The following is a 27,658-nucleotide window of genomic DNA, read 5'->3' on the forward strand; positions in this document are numbered from 1 at the left end:
GAATGGGTTACTGAAGGTTAATTCTAACCTTCACCATCTAATCCAATTAGAAATATGTAGCACTCCTGAGGTATCCTCATAAATGCTTCTTTCAGATTCAGTTAGCAAATATGTAAAAAATGGTATGCAGGTGATCGGTTTCAGAAGGCTGACATCTGATTGGCTCAAAATCCCATGCGTCTGATTGGGTATTTTGAAAATTCTATTTCAATAATAATATTCCGATGTTATGTTATATTATTACTTGTTAGACTAGAGGTAATTACAACATATACCTGCTTGGCAGTAAGAGTTGTCTCCCCTGACTCTGTCAATTCAGCAAGATCCTCAAGCAAGTGGACCAGCAGCTTGATGAAGGATTGTAGATTTTCCATCGGTTTGTTCTTCCGCTTGATCCATTTGGACGGACTCAGAGAAGCTTCGAGAAAATTGCAATGAGGCATTATAGAAAATTACATGAATTTCCACACAATCAACAAAAATGTGTGATGCAGTGTGACATGGTTCATGAGATGACACTACACCTTCCTTGAAGGCAAGGAAACAAAAGAACTCGGTCGACATCAATGATGTTTACTCAAAATCAAGAACTGGAAAACATAACATCTTTCAGAAGTCATGAAAACATATGTGTATGGCAGTAATTTGAAGTACAATCAACACAACATAAACTTTGTCTTACCTCCATGTGAAAAGCCACTGTTGCTTCCAAGGGAGGAGAAGTCGACATTGTCAACCACAACCTGACACATCTGAGCTACAAACTCCACAACTGCACTCTCCTGGTAGAAACAAATACAGTTAAGGTTAAATCTGGCTCAGCTGTTCAGATTAAACTTAAAGTAAGTGACTGAGGTTAGTTTTACGCTGCACTCATCAATATTCCAGCTATATGGCGATGGTCTGTAAATAATCCTGCCTGGACCATACAATCCAGTGATCATCAGCATGAGCACTGATCTACACAACTGGGAACTGATGACATGTGTCTCAAAAAGTCAGCAAGCCTTTCAACCCGATACCATTAGCTGCTTCTTTCAACAACCATGGGTTTCTGAAGACAGGTTTCTAACCTGGACCTTCTCAGGTATCAACTTAAAGAATGAGTTTTATTTTAAGTTGTATTTCAACAGCAAAAAGCATTTTCATTTTATAACCATGTAAGGTTTCAAACCAGTCTGGCACCATCACTCATACAAAAATATATCACAAAGTAATACAGCAACTTTCCCATGGTGTGCAAAACGACCATCTGCTATAAATCCAACACAGCAACTGATTTTTAATATGAGAACAGTCAGAAATTGTGCACAGAATTTACCACAGAACAACAGAACTCAGGAACACAAGGAATTATGTGTGACCATCAAACTGCCACTTGCAATCATGACTATTCAAATCCTATTATTAGGAATTGTTACAATAAAAAGAGTCAACTGGCATTTCTTACCTTTGATGGTTCCTCTTCTAGACAATGGAGGACTTTCTGGCAAAATTCTTCACATGCAATGTTAGCCTCGGCCGTTGTGACAAGGGCTGATAGACGAGCGAAACTCCGGTACAGTTCTCCCCACGTCTTGAGCAGCGACTTGGAGATAGGCTGGGGAAGAAAGAGGAAGATCAGGGCATTAGTAGAAACAAGTGCACTTTATGTAACTTTTTTCCCCAAACTAACATCTTGTTAACTTAATGTCATTTTACCTGAACTTTAAAAAAAATCAGATGATTGGATGACATTAAATACTCACCTGATTTAGACGAGTACCCAGTTTGTTTTTGACAGGAAACAGCAAGACAGTATACAAGGAGTCAAAGTTGTATTCCAGCGAGTCACCTTGATTCACCTCGTTTGTCTGGAAATACAATTCACATTGAAATTCATTTAACATTACACCAATAAATCACCTGAATGATCAGTTAATGTCACATTGCAGTGGTTAAGGGATATCAACATTAAAACGTTTGTTGACCACAGTACCAAAGTAAGCTTGACACCACATGTGTTGGGAACTGGTTTAAATTTCGCAATTAATGACTGGTTCATTACCATAGGGCAATCTTCAAAATAAATTGGTTTGCGTCATTCCTCAAATTTTCTATTTGCTCCCAGGTCTGTTTATGTATGAGTAATTGCATGTTTTGCGGACTAACTAGCATTTTGTTTACTCCCACTAGTTAAAAGAATTGAGTAATCTTACGCCCGGTTTCTTATCCTTTAAGTATACTTAACTCTTCTAAATATACAAATATAAATACATCTCAATAGACTAAAAGTTTTTTCTAAATGTCACATTGCCAAACACTTGGCAGGAATTTCTAAATACTCAACTCGTTTATTAGAGTAAACACCGGACCATGGCTATGGCCATAATAGTATATATATATATATATATAGGCGTCGCCTACCAGTAGGTAATGCTGTTGTAGAGTTTCGGCGGCATGACGAATTATTAGTTGGTTGAGTAAAGTCTATAGTTTTAAATGATTTTGTGCAGTTTTTGTACCGCCAGATTTGTAATTAATTGAGCAAATGTGATTTTCACTGAGTAAAATACGCAACTACACGCCGTATCTGGAACTATGACTATTTGCGTTTTTGCAGATAAGTATAACTTGGTTCTCTCTTGTTGTTTTTGTTTTATTTAGAAACTGCACAAATATAGTATTCCCAGAAATTATTGAGAATCATGTAGCTTCATGTAACTCATTACGTTTATTAACTTCTGGCGTTTTACTTACATAAACATGTTAAAACATCATCCTTTTACAGTCTCGGTCTTGTTTTAGTATTTTGTTAGACCTCCTCGCTCACCAATGCATGCCTGAATACGCCTAGGCACACTACCCATCAAAGTCTGTAGGTAATCGTGTGACAGGGTATCCCAATATTGGACCACCTCGGCCTTCATATCTTCAATATTTCTCAGTCCCTTTTGGTTTATTCTGTCCTTCATGACTCCCCACACATTCTCAATTGGGTTTAGGTCTGGGCTGTAACTGGGCCAGTCTAAAACTTGAACATTTTCGCCCGACAACCACTGTTTTGTGTAGCGCGCAGTGTGTTTTGGGTCATTATCATGCTGGAAAATCCAGTAATCTTCATACAATGTTTGTGCTGTCGGAAGAAGGTGACCATTTAGAATGTCAACGTATCTTTCTTTTGTCAAGTTTCCCGTGAAAACACACAATGGCGTCACTCCGCAAGCCGATATGCCACCCCACATGTGAAACTTCGGGCTATGTTTTGGTCGCTGGTAGATAGGTTTGACAGTATCTTTGGTCCAAATTTTCACACAATTAGGGAAAAGCCAAACAGAACTTTCATCCGAAAAGAAAACATTATCCCAATCTTGATTTTCATGAGCCCGACACCAGTTTAAACGTTTTTCCTTTTGTGCATCTTTCATCAACGGCGAGGGAATTCCACGTTTGTAATTCCTGCCTAACTGTTTCATTGCATACCTGAGGACTTCCTCTGCTAATCATTTCATTTCTGATGTTCTCAACACTTTTCAATTTGCCCCTACTCACAATCTGCCCAAGTCTTCGGCGATCCACAACACTGAATTTCCTATGCCGACCTGCCCCTGCTTTGTGCTCTATCAGGGTTCCTGTTTGAATATTCTTCAAAGTTCTGTATACTGTAGACAGAGGAATACCATGTCTACAAGCTAACACTTTAGCATCAGCCTCACCCCTTTCAAAATCATCTAGAATGAGCTTTCTTTTCTCTCTTGCTGTAAATTTTGCCATGTCAACACAGGAAGCCGTCTGCTCAGACAAGGGAGATAACTCTTGACGTAATGAGCTGCCTTCTAAGCCTTCAAGAGTTGTCTCCCTTATTTAGTATGCTTAGTGCATAGTGAAAGCCCTTTTTCCAATCTTAGCATCATTAGAAAAAAAACAAAGATTTTCTCAATAATTTCTGGGAACACTGTAACATTTGCAAACTTCACATCTAGTGTATAATGATGCAAGTTTCATAAACATAAACTTCCAGGAATCTTCAAGAAATAGTCAGTCATGATTTTTTCATTAGTTCTAAAATTGTTGTATTCCACTATGAGAGATTGTAATTGACAGCTCGGTCGCTTAGTCACTGAGGCCAATCTTCGTTTTATTTCAGTTAATCGGAACACCACTAAAGCCCACATCTAGACTTACACAGTTTTTCCCGCTGACTCCATTATTTATCAGACACGGTGGCATGAATGAAATTTTCCAGTCATATCTTATTATCATACTGTAAGGATACTGACATGCTGACAAATTCGAAATAATGACGTAACATTGGAGATGTGGTTAGACAATCCAGATATTCCATTTTCTCAGGTTCATTACGTTCCAGCCACCATTTGAGGTAATAATACTTGAACTGGTAATTCCGATTGACCAATTACATTGACCAATCACATGGTCAAGCATCGCTTGTCACACAGCCAGGGTATTTCCAAAACTTAACCATTTTTGCGACCATGAAAGCACAGACATGACTGTCATTTGCTTACCCATGACTTTTTATTTTGATTCTTATTTGATGATTTACTTAACATAGTGTCCAGCTAGTTTTTAATTTACCGATCCCTTATGAATTCTACCAGCAATTTTCAGGCATATACCAGAGAACGAAAACACTGCCTACCTTGACGATATGTTCCTGGAGGGTGTTGGCCAAGATGCTCCACAGCCGCCAGAGGGCGTCGGGGTTGGTAATGAAGGAAGCCTGTTCATTGAGGACATTGGTAACAGCCTGGCAAAACTCCAGAACACCCGTCACTGTGCTGGTCCCACAGTTGATGAGAGTCGAAAACAGGCTGATGAAACTGAAAATGATAGAAAGGTACATACAGATTTATCTTACCTCGCACATATGTCGTTTGCTGATTGGCTAGCGCTCTACTATTATTCTCAATGTACCCCACTTACAAGCAAGGTACTCTTTAAAGTACCCCGCTGCCAATGGCAACTCATTCAGCACTTCCTGGTAGTGTTTCTTTATCTCGAACAACATTTATCACCCATGATGCACGGAAATTACCAAAGTTTTGCGAATGCAAATCAATGGCAGGGAAATATATCTAAATCTGTTTTTCTTGTGTCGTGTACAAAATCTAGCAACGACTACAAAAAGATTAGCCTGTCATTCCAATATATATATTTTAACAAAATGTTCTAATGTAGTCCCAGTGAATATTAAGAAAGGGAATTACACTGTGGTGACTTTACTAAGACAATACTAGTGAGAAAAGCAGCAAGATGCAAGATTCGCAATTGTTTGATTCACACAGGTTGACTGAAGTGTACAATCCAACACCCATGCTTCAAAGAATCCAAAATTAACACTGAGGTGTTCGGTAAGATAAATATATTGTTCAATGGTCTCTCAGGGTTCATGGGTTAATGTACCCTCGATGTATGGTTATGTTCCCCTAAAAAAACATCAAGGGTTATATCCACTCATGCCCCCCCCTTGTAACCAGTGAACAATTTATAACATATCTTATTCGTAATATGACGAACAGTGTCAAGGATTTTCAAGATATGCATGTGATTTTTAAGGCTTACCAGGGTTGACAATAAATGCCACAACAAAATGGTAATCTAATTACCTTGGTTACTGGTAACTGAATATGTTAAAGGAAGTCAATATAATGTACTAGGTTCAGACTTTCAAAGTTCTCTTAACGATAACATAGTTGTAAGTGCCATACTTTAACATAACTTCTGATTATCTTAGCGCTAAGAGAGCCTCAAAAACCCAGATCTAGGCTGCATAATAACTTCATATGAACTAGAACATGTACAACAAGCTGATTGGTTGATCAACTACAATAAATGAGACCCAAAGCTCAAATATTTCCTTGATTATTAAATGCACATTAATGCTTTTAGAAATAAGTAACTTTTGTTTCAGGAATTCAATCCCAAATTTGCCGCTTTGCAGCATAAGAATGATTACTTGTTAATCAATTATTTCATCTGAAGAACTTTCCTTTGAAAACTGTTTTAATCAAAAAGACGACATAACGCCCAGAACATTCTTTCAAGTGTGATCTTATTTCAAAACGATGTAACAGGATTCGCAGTTATGTCATGTGACACTGCTGAGATAGTTCACCTATGACAGAGGACGAGAGTGAATTTAGTTTTATGGCACTTTCAGTATATTCCAGCAATATCATGACAAGGGACACTAGAAACTGGCCCCATATGGGGAATCGTACCCAGATCTTTGGCATGATGACAGAACGCTTTAACCACTCTCCTACCCCAGAGAAAGACAGCACTTGATAAACTGTTTAATTTTCTGGTTTTTCACTCCCACTTAAACCCGCTTATCTCAAAATACATGCTCATTTCAGAATTGTGACTTGTTAATGAAATAAAGAGACAGGATCTTGCAGTATCTTCCAAATGACATTTCGTATCTTGACGCAGAAAGGGGTATAACTTGTCATATTATTTTTTAATGCATGTTATAGGATATTTAAATATTCATGCAACTAGTCATTGGCTGCCTATCTAAACAGCACATCATATTATCAATCTCAAATCCCTGGGGAACATATATATACCTCTTGCAGCCACTTAGCACACCAAGTTATTGCGTCTTTCCTTGCAAGGTACCCATTCACAGCTGGGTGGACTAGGACAGAGTCACAGTACCTTGTTCAAATTTACTGCATGTCGCTGTACCCGCAACATGCATTTCCGTTTGCACATATTGATACCGCCACCATTTCGTCATTTACCAATGTATTTGCTGGTTCTTTTAAGTGCACATGGTTGTGCACTGTACACTAGGGGTTGTGACAACACTGAAACAGCCTTCTAGTTCACCTACCATGAGACAGTCATACCGAAATTAAGTGGAAAAATCTGGCATGGTCAGAAACATGAGCCGACATTCAACTTACTTTTCCGAGCTGGCTAATTCTTTGAGAAGTGTTGGCGCCAGCAGAACTTCACACAGAAACAGAGCAGGTGTTCCCTGCAACAGAAACCAGTGACTGATCATAGAATGGCCCCCAGTAAGCATCCCCTAAGTGTTGATAACAGTTTCAAGGATTAAAATTAGTAGTTTGGCCATAACATTAGAGTGAAGCTTTAATTTCACATACCTCTAACAGATTTCCAAGTTGTAAGAATTATGTTCCTTCTTGCAATCTCTTATAATGGAAACTTATTTAGTCAACAAAAACATGTTTTTCTTAATATATCCAAATTTTAATTAATTTTCTTTAGATTTCATAGAATTTCTAGTACAAACATACTAGTGTGGCCTCATGCTAAAATTTGTAGTGTTACTTGTCCACAATTTGGAAGTCTTGAGAAGCAGGAATTTCGATCTCTGTACCACTGCTTGTGAACACTAAAAAGTTTCAATTATTGAAAAGTGCCAGACCAAGATCCCCTACCCGAACGACCTTGCCGCTGTTGATGTTGTATGCAGTTGATGCGAGCGCCTTCTGGGGTAAGCTGCACACTGGAGCAAACAGTTTCTGGAAAACAGAGAACAGAACACTGACTCCTACAGCTCTAAGACACGTACACACATCTTGTACTTTTCTAATTAATGAAAATAATCCAACATTGGTCACAGTGAACATTTTACCAAGCAATCAATCACATTTTGTTAGATTCAAACAAAAACTACTATTTAGGCACTACTGTTCAGTGTTTGAAACTATATATCTTCATATCTTCAAAGTTGTCAGGGTCTGAAAACGCGTTTAATTCTTAGAAAACTGACTTCACTCAATCAAAGTGAAGAATGAACATAGCTCGAGTGAGCAAGTTCAGTTTTAGGCCTCACTCAGCCCTGTTCCAGCTATATTGCAGCAGTTTGTAAATAACTGAGTCTGGACCAGACAATTCGGACATGTCAACAAGATCAACAAGCCTGACCACCTGATCCCATCAGTTGCCTCTTACAACAGACATGGGTTACTGAAGATACATTCTCACCCAGACATTCACAGGTCCATATTATAGACAGTGACCTCCCTTAAACCTTTGAGTGTGTGGAAATGCATGGAAACAAACTGTGATGCAACAGACTGTGATTATTATGATCGTTACTGTTAATCCTACTGACTCACTCCACTTCATTTGTAATGAGTAAGTGAAGTGGCTTAGAAGGGGATTATAATCACACAGAAGAATATGTCCTCATATGACAACATGCATGTGTGTGTATGCATGGCTTGTCTTTGCCCTGAGTTCTGGTGGTTTTATAACGCTAACTCAACAAAGATACCATTTTGCAATTAAGCATGAATATCCAACTCCAACACATTATACTGATTCCAAACCAACCAGTCCTTGCTGAACCAGTTACCGCAAAGCACCAGGCAGGGACCAACAAGTACCACATATTAACATCTTTTGGTATGATGTGGCAAGGATCGAACCTGCGACCTTCCTCTCCCCGGGAGGACGCTCTGAGACTAACCACTACACCAAGGAATCGGTAATGAGTGAGCGAGCTAGTTTAGTTTTACACCACACTCAGCAATATACTAGTTATATTATTCCAACTATATGGTGTCAGTAAATAATCGAGGCTGGACCAGGCAATCCTGTGATCAACAGCATGAGCATCAATCTGCAAATTGGGGAACCAATGACATGTCATTCAAGTCCACAACATGTCAGTGCAGTAATGAAGGTAAGCAGTATAAACAACTTGTGCTAGAGTCCAACTGTCTATAGCTGGCCACACTGAGCCCAACGGTCTATAGCTGGCCACATTGAGGCAAACTATCTATGGCTAGCCGTATTGATACCTACCATGATAGTTTTAGGCGTCAGACTCTGGCTGAAGACGAGAGTCTGGAAGTGACCAAGAAAGCTGGACAAGGCTTCTCTGTTCTCAGACCTGGAGGACGACTCAATGGCCGAACGGAGGTGGTGCAGCAGACAGTGCCAGATGTATATCAGTTGAGGCTCTGTAACAGTGAGTGAGTGAGTGAGTGAGTGAGTGAGTGAGTGAGTGAGTGAGTGAGTGAGTGTAGTTTTATGCTGCCCTCAGCAATGTTAAAGCTATATGGCAGTGGTCTGTAAGTAATCAAGTATTGACAAGACGATCCAGTGATCAATAGCATGAGCATCAATCTGTGCAACTGGGAACTGCTGACATGTCAACCAAGTCTGCGAGTCTGACCACCTCATCCTGCAAGTTGCCTCTAATTGACAAGCATTGGTCACTGAAGACAGTACTAACCAAGATCTTGATGGGTCCCACCTACCTGGTTTGTGAATACACCTAATAAGGATCCCAAGACACATACTGAATATTTCAATTCCTGCAAACCACCCACCTGGTATATGTGATCCTTGGGCACCAATAAGGTCAAGACTGCAGGATACTATCACAGAAGCATGTTTCAGAAACATCGGCGTCCCACTGACCACTTCGCATGACAGCCCATCTACAACACAACCAAGGTCGAGTTAAAAAAAACTGCCAATATCCTCCAGTTGTACCTAGCAAACAGACAATAAATTCAGGAAGATTTAACCTTTACAGTCTTGAACACAAATGCTGACTTGAGGGCCATTTTCTGTGTAATTTGCGGTCATCTGATTCATACCAGCTGAGATTAATGAGTGAGTATGGTTTTACGTCGCTTTAAGCAAAATTCCAGCAATATCACGGTGTCACGTCACATGGGCTCAATATGACATGACAAGTGAAGGCTTTAACAACTAGGCTACCCCACTGCCCCAAGTATAATGAACTAGACGGTGCAGATGCACACTACAGGCGAACACTATTTGCCCATTTTATCACCCTTACTTTAATGTACTCACAAATCTTCATACACTACTCAAGTTAAGGATCATCCACATCCACCTGTCATACCGAGCATGACCTGTTTCCACAGGACCAATCATTGGACAGTCTGTGTCAGTCTTATCATAGGGGTGGAATATTTCCATGTGTGGTGTTAAACAACATACTCACCGAGTTTAATGTCGACCTTGGGGAGGTCAAGCATCTTACTGGGGCACACCAGGATGTGGGCGAGGACGTCGCAGCCCTTGAGCTGTAGCGCGGGGAAGACGGGGCGGGACATCCCAGGGCTGCTGACCGTCAGGTTGAGGCGGGGAGTCACTGGACTTGACATGGCATTCTTCAAACCTGACATACCGGGAATGGAATGAGTGAGTCAGGTTCTTAAGAAGCTTTTGGCAAAAGGAAACATTTGAAGATGTATTTGAGATAATGGGACAGGTAACTACATCTTCAAGAGGTCAGACTCACAAGATATAACAACAGCACATTGATATCCAAGGTAATGGTAACTACTTGTCGTGAAATAATATGTGAAACTTGTTGCCATGGAAACAGACACAACACAACGGACACATGACATTAGGTTCTCATTTACAGAAAAAGCTACAAACCCATGTGTGGTGTTGTCGGTGTCATCGGGTGGACGGCACTGTTTCTGTTGCCACCAATACAGAACTGTAGCAGCGGAAGCACAACCTGGCAGACACAAGGGATTAATATATATAATTTTAATCATTGTTTCAGCACATAGGGTGCTCATGTCTTCGTATCTCCCCATGCATTATCCGCTGGCTTTACATGACATCAATACTATGTCACTGACATTGATGGATGCAGGGTAGGTGGATGGATGCAGGGTTGGTGGATGGGTGGGTGTTGAAGTATAGATGGGTGTATGATGGGTGGGTAGGTGGATGGATGAACACATGATGAATGGGTAGTTGGATAGATGGAAGATGGACAGGTAGGTGCATGGATGGGTAGGTGGATGGATGAACACATGACGAATAAATAGATAGTTGGATAGATGGAAGATGGACAGGTAGGTGCATGGATGGTAGGTGGATGGATGAACACATGATGAATAGATAGTTGGATAGATGGAAGATGGACAGGTAGGTGCATGGATGGGTAGGTGGATGGATGAACACATGATGAATAGATAGTTGGATAGATGGAAGATGGACAGGTAGGTGCATGGATGGGTAGGTGGATGGATGAACACATGACGAATAAATAGATAGTTGGATAGATGGAAGATGGACAGGTAGGTGCATGGATGGGTAGGTGGATGGATGAACACATGATGAATAGATAGTTGGATAGATGGAAGATGGACAGGTAGGTGCATGGATGGGTAGGTGGATGGATGAACACATGATGAATAGATAGTTGGATAGATGGAAGATGGACAGGTAGGTGCGTGGATGGGTAGGTGGATGGAAGAACACATGATGAATAGATAGTTGGATAGATGGAAGATGGACAGGTAGGTGCGTGGATGGGTAGGTGGATGGAAGAACACATGATGAATAGATAGTTGGATAGATGGAAGATGGACAGGTAGGTGCATGGATGGGTAGGTGGATGGATGAACACATGATGAATAGATAGTTGGATAGATGGAAGATGGACAGGTAGGTGCGTGGATGGGTAGGTGGATGGAAGAACACATGATGAATAGATAGTTGGATAGATGGAAGATGGACAGGTAGGTGCATGGATGGGTAGGTGGATGGAAGAACACATGATGAATAGGTAGTTGGATAGATGGAAGATGGACAGGTAGGTGCATGGATGGGTAGGTGTCTCTGTATATATCACCACGCATGCTTTACCTGTTTGGCATCATAAGACATCTTTAAAACATCAGTGAATAAGTTCCAACATACTTTCTGAAGTTTGAATGCTTACTTTTGAAACACATAAAATATGACTTGCTGAAAGTTGGCGTAAACAAAGAATATACACACAACTCATATTCTCAATTTACATTCTGATCCTTAGTCACAGATACATCAATTGCACTACATACCTGGTCAAAATTTTGTGAGATTTTGGAACCAAGAGCTGTCACAAAATGCCACCATGCTTCAAGCTTCTCCAAGGCAACACTTTCCACTTTGGCATTATTAATTTTGAAAACTTGCATTATGAGTTTCACCCTCTTTGGATCACTGACAATACCTGAAAATAAATACGACTAATTATCTCATGAAACACTACCAAGTTAGCTAAAATAAACAGGACATACAAACTTTGACAGAATCTGTCAAATTCAGTAGGATCATGGCTGACTATGACGATGTAAACATTATAACTCTTGATCAAGATGTTGTTATTGAACCTGGTTTACAGATACAAATTATTTAATCCAACTGGGTCCAGAAGCTAGAAACTGTGAAATGGAGGACAACTGAAACAAGCGATGCTTACTTGGATTGAGAGCAAAGTTGTCAATGAGGTTTTTCCAGGATTTGAAAGCTTCAATCTTGACTTCTGCCAGGGCGTGTTTAAAGCCGAGCTCTGCTATAGGCAGCATGTGGTTGATGAAGCCCCCATGGTGGAGTTCCTGGAACAACATGCACAGTCCTGTTATTCACACCAAGAACTGACACTATTTCCATTAATATTTAAGCACCATTTCTTTAGATTTCAATACTTGTTTCTAAATCATAGTTGAAATGATCAGTAATATCAAATTGCACAAAATGAGAAATAACAAATTACAGGATTTCTAGTATGTTAGCAGCATAAATTTCTTGGTGTCTTTTAAGATAAGATTCAATTGTGACTTTGAATGATGGTTATGAAGAGTAAATTTAGTAACGCAGGCAAAACCACCCTTGTGAAAAATATTGTTAATGCAAACATGTGTTCCAAAGCTTGTGTTGAAAAAATACTATGGATTGCTGTTGTTTAGTCACGGTGATCAATCTTTGATTATTTCAATTAACTGGACCACCAATAAGTTCTGATAAAGGGATGTCATTCATTCACAAGTAACCCAACTTAATAAATTATCAGTGCAAAGCACTTGCCCACAAGATAACACAAAGACAAGAGTCGCTGCAACCATATTTGAACAAGTACTTTGCTGAATGGTCATTGGTTCATCAAATGCTGATATTTCTTACCTCTCCGAAAAGCTTCACCAGAATCCTCCACACTTTCAATACATAGATCTCATTGCCATGGAACAGTTTCTTCAACTCTGGACACTGTTTCTGTTAATAGAGTGAGTCTGTGGATTAAACCTGTTTTTAACAGTATTTCATTCCTAACACTGTATCCTAGCCTAACGTCTGATAAACGAGTATGCCATTTTTAGCAACATTCCAGCAATGTCATGTCAGGGGATAAAAGAAGACACACTGAAGTAACATCTGTCTCCAACACTTACCACTTTGGTGAAAACCAAAAGTACTGGCACTGACAAAATGAAACATAACCTCAAACACATAATGAAATGTTTGACTGCCAGAAGGATGCAGTTCTGCGCAGAAAATAATGACAGACTGGTCATTCTGAGAAATCTGCTTGCATTATTTACAGCTGGACATTGCGACCGTCAAACACTGGTCATTTGTAAATTTTACCACTCAAGTATCACACCTTTTTCTCTGTGAGACCTTGCATCCTAAAAACCAGTCAGAAATGTAGAGAATATAACAATGCATCAATGCTGCTATTTTTAGCCTACAGCTTTCCAAAACTGCTATTTTTTTTCATTTGACAACACCTTGATGTCAATGTGCAAATGTAACATTTTCTGAGAAGCAAAAGTGACATGGGTAATTAGAAAATTGATTTAAACATCTGTCAGACATGATGACTGACAGCCTTTTTAATAGCTGACATTGTAACTTTGTACTGTTTAAGGAACAGTCTATACCAGATAAAGGAAACACTGGAAAAGAACACACATGTATCATCAAATCGGGATTCTACAAGGGGTCCTACCAGCCCTACAATAGTAGAGGACCTAACTTTGTCTGGTCAACACCATGTAAAATTTTCTCCTCACCCCAAAGAAGTGTACTTACAGTTCGGAAGTCCTGGACAAGTACGGTCCTTAACTCCTTAATGTTGACCATCCAGGGAAGACATGTGTCCAGCAGCGGTAGCACTCTCTCTCTGATCTTGATGGCAGGGTGAGCAACAAGGGGCACAACCAGCTTTCCCCACTTCGGACAACCAGACTTCATCTCGGCAGGAATCTGTTCCACAAATCTGGCACCAACACAGAATATTTATTGTCCCAAACACAGAGTCAAACACTAAGGATAACCAGATAAGCCAACTACAAACTGTTGAAAAAAGAAGTTTCAAGGATCAACCTTAGACAGCTGATCACAAACTTAGTTGTCAACTAAATACTTCAAATCATGATGAATTCTGAAAAACGATATGACACGATCCAAACATGAAGCTTCAATTTCACATGCCACAACAGCAAATTTCCAAATTATCAGCGTTATATTTAATCTTTTTGTCTCTTTTTTGGCGAAAATGTATTTCAATGACGAAAATATTTGTTAATCACTATATATCAAAATTATGATGCACTTTCTTAAAATTTTGTAGAATTTTCAGTGCAAATGCACTGGTGTATGAATAGCCATTACTATAAAATTGTAGACGCTGGCATCTCTAGATAACTATAGATGGCTGACAGCACTTTCCACCAACTTGCAAGACGACGTTAAATTTGTTTTCACAGGCGATGTTCAATGAAATTTCAAGAACTATTCAACAATAACTAAATTACAATACTTTCATACAACACAAGCTTTTCACAGATATTTTCAACTGAAGGCATATGCCTTCACAATATAGTGAGCGAGTGAGTATGTCAACAGCAGCTTTTCAACCAGTCCATGGCTGGGGATACTTCATACTGAACACTTGTTAGCCCATGGGGAAATTGCACTGATTTTTTCTGCATAAAAAACAAAAACATCCACAATGGGCTAAATATTTTACATCAGAGTGTTAACAGACACATGAAGCCTCCCACCATGAGCACACATTAGTGTGAACAAAACATGAAGCACAGCTGTTGCCAGTCATACCTAGAGATAACATTGAGAGCCTCGTACTCCACGGCAGTAGACTGATTCTTCCACTTGGTAAAGGCATGTTCACACATGACTAGTAACACCGGCAGCTGAAATGATTTAAACACTGATTCAGAACAATCATATTTCATAGCACAAGTTTAATGTAAAGGATGCAGGATGCAGGATGCACCTCTGATAGGAAGAGTCTTAAAGTGATTAGACAAAGGACTCTAGAGTCAATGACAGAATCAAAATGTAAACATATATTTGCATTCACAGCTGAAAAACTGACAGCTATATTGACGCTGACAACCAATTCAACATGGAACACAGGTTGACCTGGACAAATTCAACCCTTGAACTTTGACAAGAGGTACAATGTAATTAGACCTGGCCTCACCTCTTTCATAACCACAGCTTCAGCAAGACGCTGCTGACTGAGACACCACAGCGCTCGAGTTGCTGTTGTCTTGTCCTCGGTCTTCTCCACACACTGTCTTAGCAGAGTGAGGAGCTCGCTGCTCAAGGCCGGAGTTAGGAACCTGGAAATGTAATGGACACGAGTGAATGAGTACAGTTCTATGTGCTTTTGGCAACATTCCAGCAATTAGACAGTATGGGGCTGCCAGACATGGCCTTTATACATGTGGGGAATCAACCCTGGTCTTCAGCATGACAAGCAAATGTCTTCACCACTAGGGTTCCTAACCGCCCATGGAAACTTGAGTAGAGTTTAACCAGAATACTTGCCCAAAGAGATTGGCTATAGCTCATTCTAGCAACACTTTACCTGTCTGATTTGAAAGAGACAAATATTGTTAACATTTTCTCTGCTTGTTCTATTCAGCTACAATTTGTAGCGAACTTATGCATTAAAACTGATTCACAAATTATGCCCTCTAAAGCTATCTCTCAAACAGGATAACAATCATTCTACTGTTAAAAGTCCTTATCTCAATTATGAAGGCACAAACCATAAGACTAGCATGCATATCAATGGCTATCTATGGTCAGCTGCAAGCTTAACACAAGGAGCACTGCCAGCCAGAATCCATGGGATATCTTGGTATATTGTCTTAAATTTTAACTCACCATTAACATGATCAAGACGAACCAGACAATAAACCATGGTTCAGGGACAGAGGTTCTGTCAAGAGCGTGCTTCGTTTGGTAATACTGATGTCAATTCAGGAACCAAACCGTTTCTCAACATACCTGACTATTTCTGTATCGTGGAGACAAAATCCAAGCACTTGCAGCGCCCCCTGACGAACAGCATTGGAATCATTCTGAACATCTCTCCTTAAAACCGTCAACACTCGGTCAGCTTGCTTTGTCAGGTCAAGGCTGATGAAACTCAACTCATTTTCTCTTAATTGTCTGGAAAAGCATTGAGTATACAACATGACACATATCACAGTTTGTCGTCAATCACCACACTCAAATATGTTAACTATACCCGCCTCAATACCTGGACCTATTATGATCACATGACCAACAGATTTAACAATGTAAAATGTTATGCATCCATGATTAAAAGATTATACTGTCTTTGAAGATTTCAACAATAATTAAGCAGTCATGTGTTTTGAATACACTACATGGCTGAGATATTGAAAACCTCAAAATCGTAGCCTTGAGGCCAAAGAATATGTTGCCATTTCTAGCACATTTGATCAGGAACTACCCTTATGGGTATATGGGTAGGGTAAAGTAATAGGGGTGGGTTACCCAGGGAGAAAATTTGGACCGGTCCCATCCCTTGGCTGAAGCCTATAAAATATCAAGCAAGGACCAGACAATCCAGTGATCAATACTGAAGAAACAAATACACTAGTGTCTTACAGCACTAAGTCAGGCAATCTGGTGATTGATGCCATGACGACCCTTTTACACAACTGAGACAAGACATAAATTTACAAAGTCATTCAGCCTGACCCGACCGAATTAAACCTTTCAGCGGCGAATTAAACCTTTCAAGGTTTCCTCCAAGACCAGAGAACCATTGAGAGGACAATAATTAGTAGTCCTGTATGTACTTCATTGGTCCAACACAACATTCATAGATTTACTTCACTTTCAATACACAATTCAATAGCCACTAGGACCACTGTAAACTTGTTATTTAGTGGTCCTGATTAATTTTCACTACTCAGGGACCACAGGACCAGTGTAAATTTCACACACTCGTTAGCTGCCTTTTATGACAAGTCTTGGTTGCTGAAACACAAACTTAACTCAAGTAGTCATAATGTGAAATTTCCCCTCTAAAAGTCTGGTCGTAAAACTTCTGCTTTTAACATTGTTGATGTCAAAGTCTGGACTCAATCAAACTTACAGTGAGTTTAGTTTTACGTCGCACTCAGCAATATTCCAGCTTTATGGTGGCGGTCTGTAAATAATCGAGTCTGGACCAGACAATCCAGTGATCAACAACACGAGCATCGATCTGCACATGTGTCAACCAAGTCAGCGAGCCTGACCACCCGATCCTGTTAGCCGCTTCTTACGACAAGCTGAGTCGCCTTTTATGGCAAGCATGGGTTGCTGAAGGCCTATTCTACTCCCGGACCTTCACGGGTCATCAAACTTACAACAGTGAGAACTTGACAGTTCACAAAATTTGAGAATTTCAGAACACACAACATTTGTTATGCTCCATGATGCTGAATGTATGAAAATCAGTAGAACTTCATTGAATCATGCTCGACACCTACGCTGAGAGAGTTGTGTAGGCTTCGATCTTATCATCCAGGTTGGTTTTCTTGGACTCGAGCGTTGTCAAGACGACAGACAGATTCATGCTGCTCGGCGAGGAAGCTGCTACCATCATAATCTGACATTAACTGAAACAAGGATTTGGTATAAAAAGTTCAATGTTCAAATGTATTCCTGTTTTTTCAGTTTGTACCTTTTCACAACACAACAAAAATCTCGGAAAATAATCTCAATGATCAAAAACAATGCAAAAGGGTGGCATGTATGGCTTAATGCCACGCGGAATATTTCAGCTAAACAGCTGCTTACACTCATGGTTATAAGCAAATGAGTTTAGTTTTACGCTTCTTTCACCAACATTCCAGCAATATCATAGTGGACGACACCAGAAACAGGCCTCACACACTGTGCCCATGTGTGGAATCGAACCAGGGTCTTTAGCGTGACAAGCAAACTCCTTAATCACTAGGTTACCCCACCACCAAGATAATGAATGATGGCAACTGTAAAATGGACTTAACAACATTTTATACAATATTTCTGGATATCAAGTCAGTTTGATGTGGGAGAACTCACAGCCACAGGCAGTTATACTGCCAGCCGACCTGGAATGAGTCTGCAAACATAACCATAAGCCTATAGTTACAGTATACGCCATGTATGGAAATGGTGAATTAATGACATCTAACGAGACAAAGATGACAGAATGATCTTTGTTGTCTGGTCTGGTCTGACCTGTCCTGTGACAATACAAATCTAGGTAATGTGTATTGTGTATTATTTATATTGTGTTGTCCTCTTCACGAGACACTCCATCTCAATATTTAGATAACAGACATACATACTCATGACTAAATAATCGTAAAAAGATTCACATTAAAAAATTAAACGATTTCACCATCAAATAGCACGTTATCCCTGATATTTGGTGATTGGACGTATTAAACCATGCAATGTCATTCTTTCTTTCTCATTAAAATAATCCTGCGGTCTCTTGAATAATCAGTCTGAAATGCTAACAAAATTATCGTCTTCGCACGAAGACCGATGTGAACAAAACGAAAACTCGCAAGATCAGCACCAGGAACATATCGCCAGCAGACACCTCAACATTCCGACACAGTTTGGTAACAATATTCTCCCAGCAGACACTTGATATATACCTTAGTATCCTCGGGACCAACTTGTGTAATTTCGTTCACCAAACATCATCCATTGACAACATATATTTCTCCTATTTTCCTTTCGCGGTTCAACACTCCGCCATGAAATTGTTTCGCGGGAAATTGTCATGCGCGCGCCGGAAATAGCCGCGGATTGGCTGTCAGAATTGGAAATGACGTGGAGGTGTTTACATCGGACATGCTTGTACTCGCCCACAGTAGCGATCATAAAATGTGATTAGTAAGTGTTAGTAAGAGTTGTTCAGGATGTCATAATTAATCGGTCAATCCTATGTCTGCATTAACGATGATGATGATCATCATCACCATCATTTCTTGTAAACCAAAAGTTCAAAGGAAACATTTCTGGAACCATACAAATTCACACGAAACGAAAATTTTGAAAAAAAATAAGCACACACACGTTTGGTAACTATTTCGCAGAAAAAGGTTTATTTGATAAATACAGCCAAGTGTATACGAAAATGAGTTTGAAACTCCAAAGTTCTGGAGCCATACAAATTCGCGTAAATAAAACTTTTATTAAGAAAAACCAAAACATTTCGGCATATGCTTTGGGGATGCTTTTATCACATTTTCATATTAACTGGGATGATAATGATAATGGTAAATTGCCGTTAAACGCAGCATGAAATGACAGTGATAATTACACATGTGTACAACGCATCGGGGTACAATATATCGTAGAATGTACACGTACAGTTTTCTGTACCACCACATGTTTGTTTTATCTATTGTTTGTTTATGTATGTATGTATGTATGTATGTATGTATGTATGTATGTATGTATGTATGTATGTATGTATGTGTGTGTGTGTGTATGTATGTATGTATATATTCATTCATTCATTCATTTATTTATCTATTTTACCCATCTTCATTTCCACAGAATAATATATCTTTTACATTACATTCCAATTTACACAGTCACAAATCTCCATTGATAAAATTAACTTATCTATGAATATATTCTGAATACCTTATTCGGCATTTAACACTTGTCAGTATAGACTTGAATACAAGATATGAGAGTTATGTTCTCTAATGTTATCAGTTTTGGAGATCGATGTTCATGCTGTTGATCACTAGCTTGTCTTGTCGATTACTTACAGACCGCCGCCGAGTAGCTTGAATATTCTTGAGTGCGGCGTTCAACTAAACTCATTCACTTGGCTAAATATAGCCATTTGCAGTCACGTGACTGTCTCTAGTGGTGCTCTAGCCACGAGGTGTAAACTCGGTGATGATATCAATGGCCAAAACATTGACTGCCTTCTTTTCAAGATTTGTTTTGCAGTTTTGGGGGTCATGTGTGTTGATATTCCATATTAACAGAATGGTTTGTTGTCAGTTTATTACTATCAGCACACTTGCAGCTATCGTTGCATACCTATTGTGATTCTGTCTCAAAGGGTGGGGGACAATCGAGTATCTGCTGAAGACACGACGACCAGCCAATCGTTCACGCGTGTGCAATATTTTGACTTGTCCTGATTGATAAAACCGTTCAAAATCATTTTTGGTTGCGTTTGGTCAAACATGATCTTCTAAACCATTCCATAAACAATGTGCAACCCTCAGAAATGTTTGAGTTTACATATGTGTACAAAATTGTAAGTATCATTATTGAATTTCATTATGCGTTTATTTTTTTAGGAATGTATTTTCTAATGTTAATTCAGTTTGTCCTTTGGCCAATTCCCGAGCTATACGGACAATTCGGTCCACACTAGCTCCCTTTACAAAACTAATGTAAAACAATAGATGCCATACAAATTTCTGTTTACAAAATGTGCATTCTCTACTTCCAGCCTTGTGTAAAGACGTATTAGCTGTTAAAATATTCTGTGCAATCTTGTATTGGAAATATTGCATATTTACACTCTGTGCACGTCTATTGGGCATTAAATGTATATACCCAATCATTCGGGGGAAATCGTCTTCTTACTATTTCTTCCCATTAAAACGTTAGATATCTTTCAATATTAATAAATAAAGTAATTTTATACCTCTGTAATACCCCTTTTTCTTCTTTCAAACAGAAGAGTCAACTTTCAGATCATAGAGGTGACTGTTGTTTATCACTGTGTAATCTGTGGTCAACAGACCATGAAGTGTTGTTTAAGAATGTAGGCGGATCGAAAACAACACGTTTATGCAAACATCTCCATCTTTAACTGGTTTCCATCTATTTACCTGAACCACATCTATTGCATAAACAACTCATTTTCGCCTCATCTCTGATGTGTTCTCCCAACACCTCTTGTATAAATATCACCCCAAAAATACTTCCCATGAAACACTTGCTTGACACCGACATTAGAATCTATGTCGAAACGCCACCTATACAAAATAAAGAAGTTGTATATACATATAATACTCCCCATCCTTCATCGACCCAACTTCTCGAATGCCAATCAAAGATGTAGATAATGATCTGAAAAGCTTGTTCTAGAATCAGATGACGTAAAGGGGTGTTATAATTTAATGCACTGCCAGAAACGGGACGTTTACGGAAATAGCAGTGCCAGCAATTTAGAAAAAAACAAAGGTGATCATATTTTCAAAAGGATATTGTCGGAAGAAATACACTTTTACGTTAAATGGTACAACTATTAATATCTGTATCTTGGTGTACTTTTCACCGGTAATGGTCGGTCTGTTAGACCAATCAAACGCCTTTCTGTACAAGCTAATAAGGCATTGATTATTATTTTCAAAAACATTCGCCAACTTGAGATTCCGATAGACTGCCAATTGAAACTGTTTGATAATCTTGAGAAACCAATCCTTCTCTATGGCGCCGAGGTGTGGGGATCTGAAAATGTTGCCATCATCGAACGTGTCCATCTTAAATTTTGTAAATATATTTTGAATGTGAAACAGTCAACTCCAGATTTTATGGTGTACGGTGAATTAGGTAGATACGCCATCAGTATATCCGTTAGAGTTAGAATGATATCAAACTGGGCAAAAATGTTATGTTGTAATGACAAAATAAATACCATTTTTTATCATGGTACGTACAATCTATATACTTCAAATGCTGATTTTAATTTTCCATTGATACCAAGTGTCAAGCGTATCCTCCAGGATACGGGATTGTATTATGTCTGGCTCAGCCAATCTGTACCGGGCACTGCTTGGCTTAAGAGTACTGTACAGGTGACTCAAGCCGATCATCTTAAGCAGTTATGGTGGCGCTCTGCTGCCGACTCATCGAAGGGTTATTGCTATGTAATGTATAAGCATTCTCTATTTTTAGAACCATATTTGCTACAATTACCTTATCACTGTAGACGCTGGATATCTAAATTTAGAACCTCAAACTACAGGTTGCCCATTGAAACTTGACGTTGGTACGGCATCGAACGATGTAACAGAAAACGTCAACTTTGTGCATCACCTGTCTGTGATGAACTTCACTGCCTATTATACTGCCTAGCACTCAGAGCCCTCAGAAATAAATATCTTCCTCAACATTTCTGTAAACACCCCTCTATTTAAAAAATTTGTGCATCTAATGAAATGTGACTATTTACCGCTTAATTAAAAATTGCCAGATTCATCAAAACTGGACTTTGCTCAATGTTTTAATTTACATCAAATTGCTGTATGTTCTCTGTGTCACCTTATGTGATTTTTTAGAATAAATTTCTGTCTGTTCTGTTCTGTTCTGTTCTGACAACTACCACCCGTAATTAGGACTAACCGGTCTGTGTGAAAATATGATTTAAATAATAATATAAAGATGTAGATAATGATCTGGAAAGCTTATTCTAGAATCAAATGACGCCAGATGACGTAATGCGGTGTTATAATTTAATCCACTTCCAGAAACGGGACATATACGGAAATAGCAGTGCCAGCATTTGGACAACTGCCGCCACTAATTAGGACTAACCGGTCTGTGTGAAAATATAATTCGGTTAATTAATCCTTAATTAATCCTTAATCCTAAAGGTTTGACGGGAAGTATATGATCACAGCTCTGAATTCCTATTGCCAGTCTATGTGTAAGATCATAGTGAAAAGACCCGTGAAGGTCCCGGGGTAGAATAGGCCTTCAGCAACCCATGCTTGCCATAAAAGGTGACTGTGCTTGTCGTAAGGGGCGACTAACGGGATAGGGTGGTCAGGCTCGCTGACTTGGTTGGCACATGTCATCGGTTCCCATTTGCGCAGATCGATGCTCATGTTGTTGATCACTGGATTGTCTGGTCCAGTCTCGATTATTTACAGACCGCTGCCATATAGCTGGAATATTGCTGCGTGCGGCGTAAAACTAAACGTACTCACTCACTCACTCATAGTGAAAACGTTATTTAGAAATTTTATTGATATGTGAACTTACAGCACATTTCGTTGTTGTTGCCTCACGAAGTGATTCGATTAACCTTTAAGTTTTAAACTTGGGCGACAACTCTTAACAATATGTTACTTTGCTTTTCACAACCGACGTTACCAATCTTTCTCGCAGATTAATTATTTTCGCAACCGTCAATTGCCAGTCCTTGAGGCAAACTGCAGGGATCCGTGTAAAAGTTACTGCTTTGTAAAGTGTGTAGTGGATTTCATTGCTTCTTTCCAATAATGTTTTTCCCTCTCGTTTAGAGGTGACAAGTTCACCTATTAAGTCTTTAACCTATTTGTGCAATATAGACCAACCATTAAAACAAATATTTTCAGACAAATTTACACATGGAGTTATTGATGCAAAACGAGATATATTTCAAATGTAACGAGCCGACAGTGGCTTTTGTACATCCAGTGGTTCAGTAAGTGAGAATATTTATCATGTATATATTGATTGTGACAAAAAACTCTTTAGCTATCCAAAAGTCTAACACGGAGGCAGATATAGGATTTTGACAAATATGAGGTTTTGCACACAACCCCCTACTCCAGAACGATACACTCAGGATAGCTGCAGTATAATACGCATAGGTGCTTTCAAAGGGACATTAAGAAAAACATAAGGAATAAAACAAGACAGTGATTCAAACAACAATCTCAGGCCACTCGACCAAACTACTATTCCGTCTAAAAATGAAACATACAGCTTTATGGGTTACAGTTTCTTGTTCATTACGTTGAGCGACGTTTCGATGTAGATTATTACATCGTTATCAAGTCAAATGTGCTTGATAACGATGTAAGAATCTATATCGAAATGTCGCTGAACGTATTAAACATGAATTTGTCATCCATATCGCTGTATGTTTCCTTTTTGACTCACCAATTTCTAGAATGCCCATTAAACAAGAACTATTCCGTCTGCTAGCGGAGGATTATTTCAGTTTTTAAACATTTAAGAACAAGTATGCCGTTTTCATTTCAGCGCTTAAACAGATTATTCTGACGCACAAAAGAAAGTACTGGTGTTTGGGGATCATTTCCATAGAAAAGGTTAATATTTTAAAAAGTGCTTTGATTGTGAAGTAAATGTCACAAACTTTCCGTACATGCTGCGAAAAGAAATCATGATTTTCATGATACACCACGCAGAAAACTGCGAAGATTCGCAGCACATACACAGAGGTTTGACGTGTAGGTCAGATCACTTGTGAAAATATTACATTGTTTTGGGTATTCCCCAGAGATCGGGGCCTAGATTTTCGAAGCTCTCTTTGCTCTAAGATAGTCGTAAGTGCCACACATTCAAAATAACTAACGGCTATCTAAGAGAGCTTCGAAAACCTTGGTCCGGGTGTTTATTATATTTTGTATGTCACTTTGTACGAACTCACTAATGACTGTCAAAGCAAACTAGGATATTTAGGACGATCTTAGAGTCTAAATGATGCCCCTCACAGCATCACCTCGGGTTAGAGAAATATGGAAAATGGAAGACAAAGACTGTCAGTGGTCAAAACGTTCGCCCATCACGCCGAAGACCCATGTTCGATTCCCCAGAATCTCTGGATTTGTTATATCACATTTTATGCAGGCAATGTTCGAGCCGTTTTCTGTAATATACTCATAGAAACGAATAAGGGTACACATCGAAGTACAAGTGTCCCTTTATTCTTTTCCAGGTTTCTTCACAAGGTTTGTATTGCAATGCAGGAGAATTCCGGGAGATAGATAAAGGAGCACTCGTACTTTCTTGTGTTCCCTAATTAGTTTCCATGAGTATATATATTCATTTCAGAGACGAGATGTAAGTCAAGGTGAAACGTCTCACACCATCAAGCTGAGTGCGCTACATCATTTCAAATTGATAAAGCGAGTTTATTTGAGTTTGTGTGTTTGTGCTACAAGCCATACTGGTTTCTGTGGGTTTTTTTTGTTTTGTTTTTTGTTTTGGTTTTTTTTTTAATTTTTGGGTTGTTTTTTTCTTGTTGTTGTTGTTTTTTGTTTATTTGTTTGTTTGGGGTTTTGTTTGTTGTTTTCTTGTTGTTTTTTATGCCTTACATTAAAAACAGGGAATGGAGCGGAACAAGTTTTCAACCCATTTGGCTAAAGACCATGATTAGCTTCACGATATTTTTTTTTCGAGTATTGGTATGCAGAATAAACGGTGCTGATTGTAATATGTGATGATTGCGAGGTGTTGAGTTCAGACACCACGTCAAAGTATTTCAAAACTTTATACACGAGAACACCGATCGAAAGTTCATCAACAAACTCGGACCAGCCTTGAAACAGATTTCACCGGCTTCCAATCTGAAAATTTAGAAAACGCCTTTTCATTCTCCGCTCTGTTTAATTAATCCAATTTTATTTAAATTCGAGACACAAATCCCAAGAATATTCCATGGTTGTTCATGCACCTGTGATTGTAAAACGGACAGTAGACGAACAGGGTATGGTCTAAGGGAAGTAACTCCTTGCAACTTTTCACAATCCGATACCATTTATCTGCCCTTAGACCACAAACCGACTTCATACTGGCTGTTAAAAGTGACGCTATGAATGAATGAGATGGCTTTCTCCGCATCAGTTTCGTACATGTACATCTTATACAGTATATTTCAGTTTAGTTAACTATGACAGTCACAGCTTATAGTAATTATGTCTAATGCACGTTTCACTTAGTTGTCATGAAAAACTGCTAAAATTGTCAGCGTTTCGATATAATCACTGACATGAATGGGGAAAATAACGCTTGTTTACCAGGTATAAGTCGTTGTGTCTATATTGTACGATTTTCGAAATGATAATGTAACAAAGAATAACGTAGTTCATTAGATTTAGTCTTAACTTACATCCTCACTCATACTAAGACGTACTCATATCTTATCTCATCTGAAAGCTCATGAATATGCATTCAGTAAACAAGTATAATTTCCCCTGGTTAATTTCAGTGATTGTGTCTAATTACTGAAAATTTCACTGACTACATAATCTCTGAGTATAATTGTTTCCGGTAACATATACACATATATCATTCATGAGGTGTGAGGTAACAGATTGTATAGGATAACACAGAGTTCATCTGAGAAACACATATTTAACTTCATAAAATACGCCGTCCACACCAGTTTTGATTTGCGAAACCAAAAATATTGTCGCCGCAAAACAAGATATCCAAATTTCGTGTAAAATGTATGGAACACGAGTGTCTTTTTGTCAAGAAAATACAAACCGATTCCAGTCTAACCAAGTGATCGATATAGTGAGCAACTACGTTGCTAGGACGACACGCTATCGACAATGTCGGCTCTAACACCAACGCATGTCGTTCTGGGGACGTTTATAACTCGGAATCCGTGCAGCTCGAAATATTTGCAAGTTTCCAACATTTTATACACGCAATTAATTTTCGACTCACGATTATTAATGAGAATATGCAAATACTGACAAGCAATGCCAGATATTCAAATACATGGATCCAGTTGGTGATCGACGAGCTGAATGTGCAACAAAAATATTTTCTGTCATGAATAAAACACTCAAAGGTTGTTCCAGTGAAATCTCTGGACTCGAAGACCGACTGGGTTTTCGCTTCCGTGATATTGCTGGAAGCGGCGTAAAACAATACAACCTCACTTATAAGGCACCGATTGTATCGATTAATCAGCTGACTGAATGTTTCATTATTGTTTCGTAACAATCGCATTTATGTCTATGGACCAATGTGTCAGATAAACATTTCTAGGATCAAATCCCACGTGCGGTCACCATGCCAGTCAACTTTGTTCACTGGAGGCGGCCGCTCTTTTCTAATAAAATCAAAACATATTTCCTAGATATATTTGATCACATCACTGCTGTTGTCCGATTGCTACAGTTTCTCAACAATGTCGCAAAACTGTATTTTACAGACTTGTATGCATCGGCTGTCTGTTTGCATTTAAATGGAGACTAAATCTGACTGAAATCTGTCCTAATACAACATACTTTTCCACAGTGATCCAACAAACCCGAAATTGAAAGGCTGTTATTAATTCAAGCACGTGGATATTTTACAAAATATATTTTTTAAAATGTAATTAAGCATGAGAATATCCACTCTAATTCGAACATATTGGATGAATGTACAGCGTGCGAAGCAGTTTTACATATTTTCATTTTAAACGCACGACTCAAATTATTTATGAAATGTGTAATATATGTATGAGAGATATGTAATGCACGTACACCACTGAATGCTCAGTACAACGTGAGATACTTACATATACTTTCTACTCAGCATTATACACTTTTTCACATCATCTTTTCAGCCACGTGACACATATTTTTTTTGTTATCTTATTCGCACGGAAATCGCGCTTTTTCTCCGGGTGTGTGAGAAACAATAATACCATTGTCATTCAAAAGAGCAAAAACGTTGTCAACAATAACAACAACAGCAACAAACGACAACCGCGTCAGAAACAATGACATGTCAGACTTATTCAACTGATAGATCGCGGGAGAAAAAAACGCGATTTTCTAGCATTATT

The 27,658-nt window shown here is 38.9% G+C and overlaps 1 protein-coding gene across 1 annotated transcript in view; it reads right to left on the bottom strand.

Annotated features, from left to right (window-relative positions):
- The window catches only part of LOC137255195 (telomere-associated protein RIF1-like), a 41,167-nt gene extending 22,273 nt beyond the window's left edge, over positions 1 to 18,894 (bottom strand). Inside the window, exons 1-20 of the mRNA XM_067792604.1 lie at positions 18,747 to 18,894; positions 17,583 to 17,711; positions 16,081 to 16,245; positions 15,266 to 15,407; positions 14,878 to 14,972; positions 13,849 to 14,035; positions 12,940 to 13,029; positions 12,239 to 12,374; positions 11,838 to 11,989; positions 10,414 to 10,498; positions 9,971 to 10,147; positions 9,324 to 9,434; positions 8,794 to 8,951; positions 7,419 to 7,502; positions 6,918 to 6,991; positions 4,643 to 4,823; positions 1,749 to 1,853; positions 1,451 to 1,600; positions 683 to 782; positions 276 to 418 (exon numbers count right to left, since the gene is read on the bottom strand). Coding sequence (XP_067648705.1) covers positions 276 to 418; positions 683 to 782; positions 1,451 to 1,600; positions 1,749 to 1,853; positions 4,643 to 4,823; positions 6,918 to 6,991; positions 7,419 to 7,502; positions 8,794 to 8,951; positions 9,324 to 9,434; positions 9,971 to 10,147; positions 10,414 to 10,498; positions 11,838 to 11,989; positions 12,239 to 12,374; positions 12,940 to 13,029; positions 13,849 to 14,035; positions 14,878 to 14,972; positions 15,266 to 15,407; positions 16,081 to 16,245; positions 17,583 to 17,698 — 2,451 coding nt within the window. The 5' untranslated portion in view covers positions 17,699 to 17,711; positions 18,747 to 18,894. The remainder of the gene's footprint in view (positions 1 to 275; positions 419 to 682; positions 783 to 1,450; positions 1,601 to 1,748; positions 1,854 to 4,642; positions 4,824 to 6,917; positions 6,992 to 7,418; positions 7,503 to 8,793; positions 8,952 to 9,323; positions 9,435 to 9,970; positions 10,148 to 10,413; positions 10,499 to 11,837; positions 11,990 to 12,238; positions 12,375 to 12,939; positions 13,030 to 13,848; positions 14,036 to 14,877; positions 14,973 to 15,265; positions 15,408 to 16,080; positions 16,246 to 17,582; positions 17,712 to 18,746) is intronic.
- Positions 18,895 to 27,658: the final 8,764 nt, after the last annotated feature.

Source organism: Haliotis asinina, chromosome 11 (genome assembly GCF_037392515.1).
Source record: "Haliotis asinina isolate JCU_RB_2024 chromosome 11, JCU_Hal_asi_v2, whole genome shotgun sequence".
In the NCBI taxonomy this organism is placed as follows: domain Eukaryota; kingdom Metazoa; phylum Mollusca; class Gastropoda; order Lepetellida; family Haliotidae; genus Haliotis; species Haliotis asinina.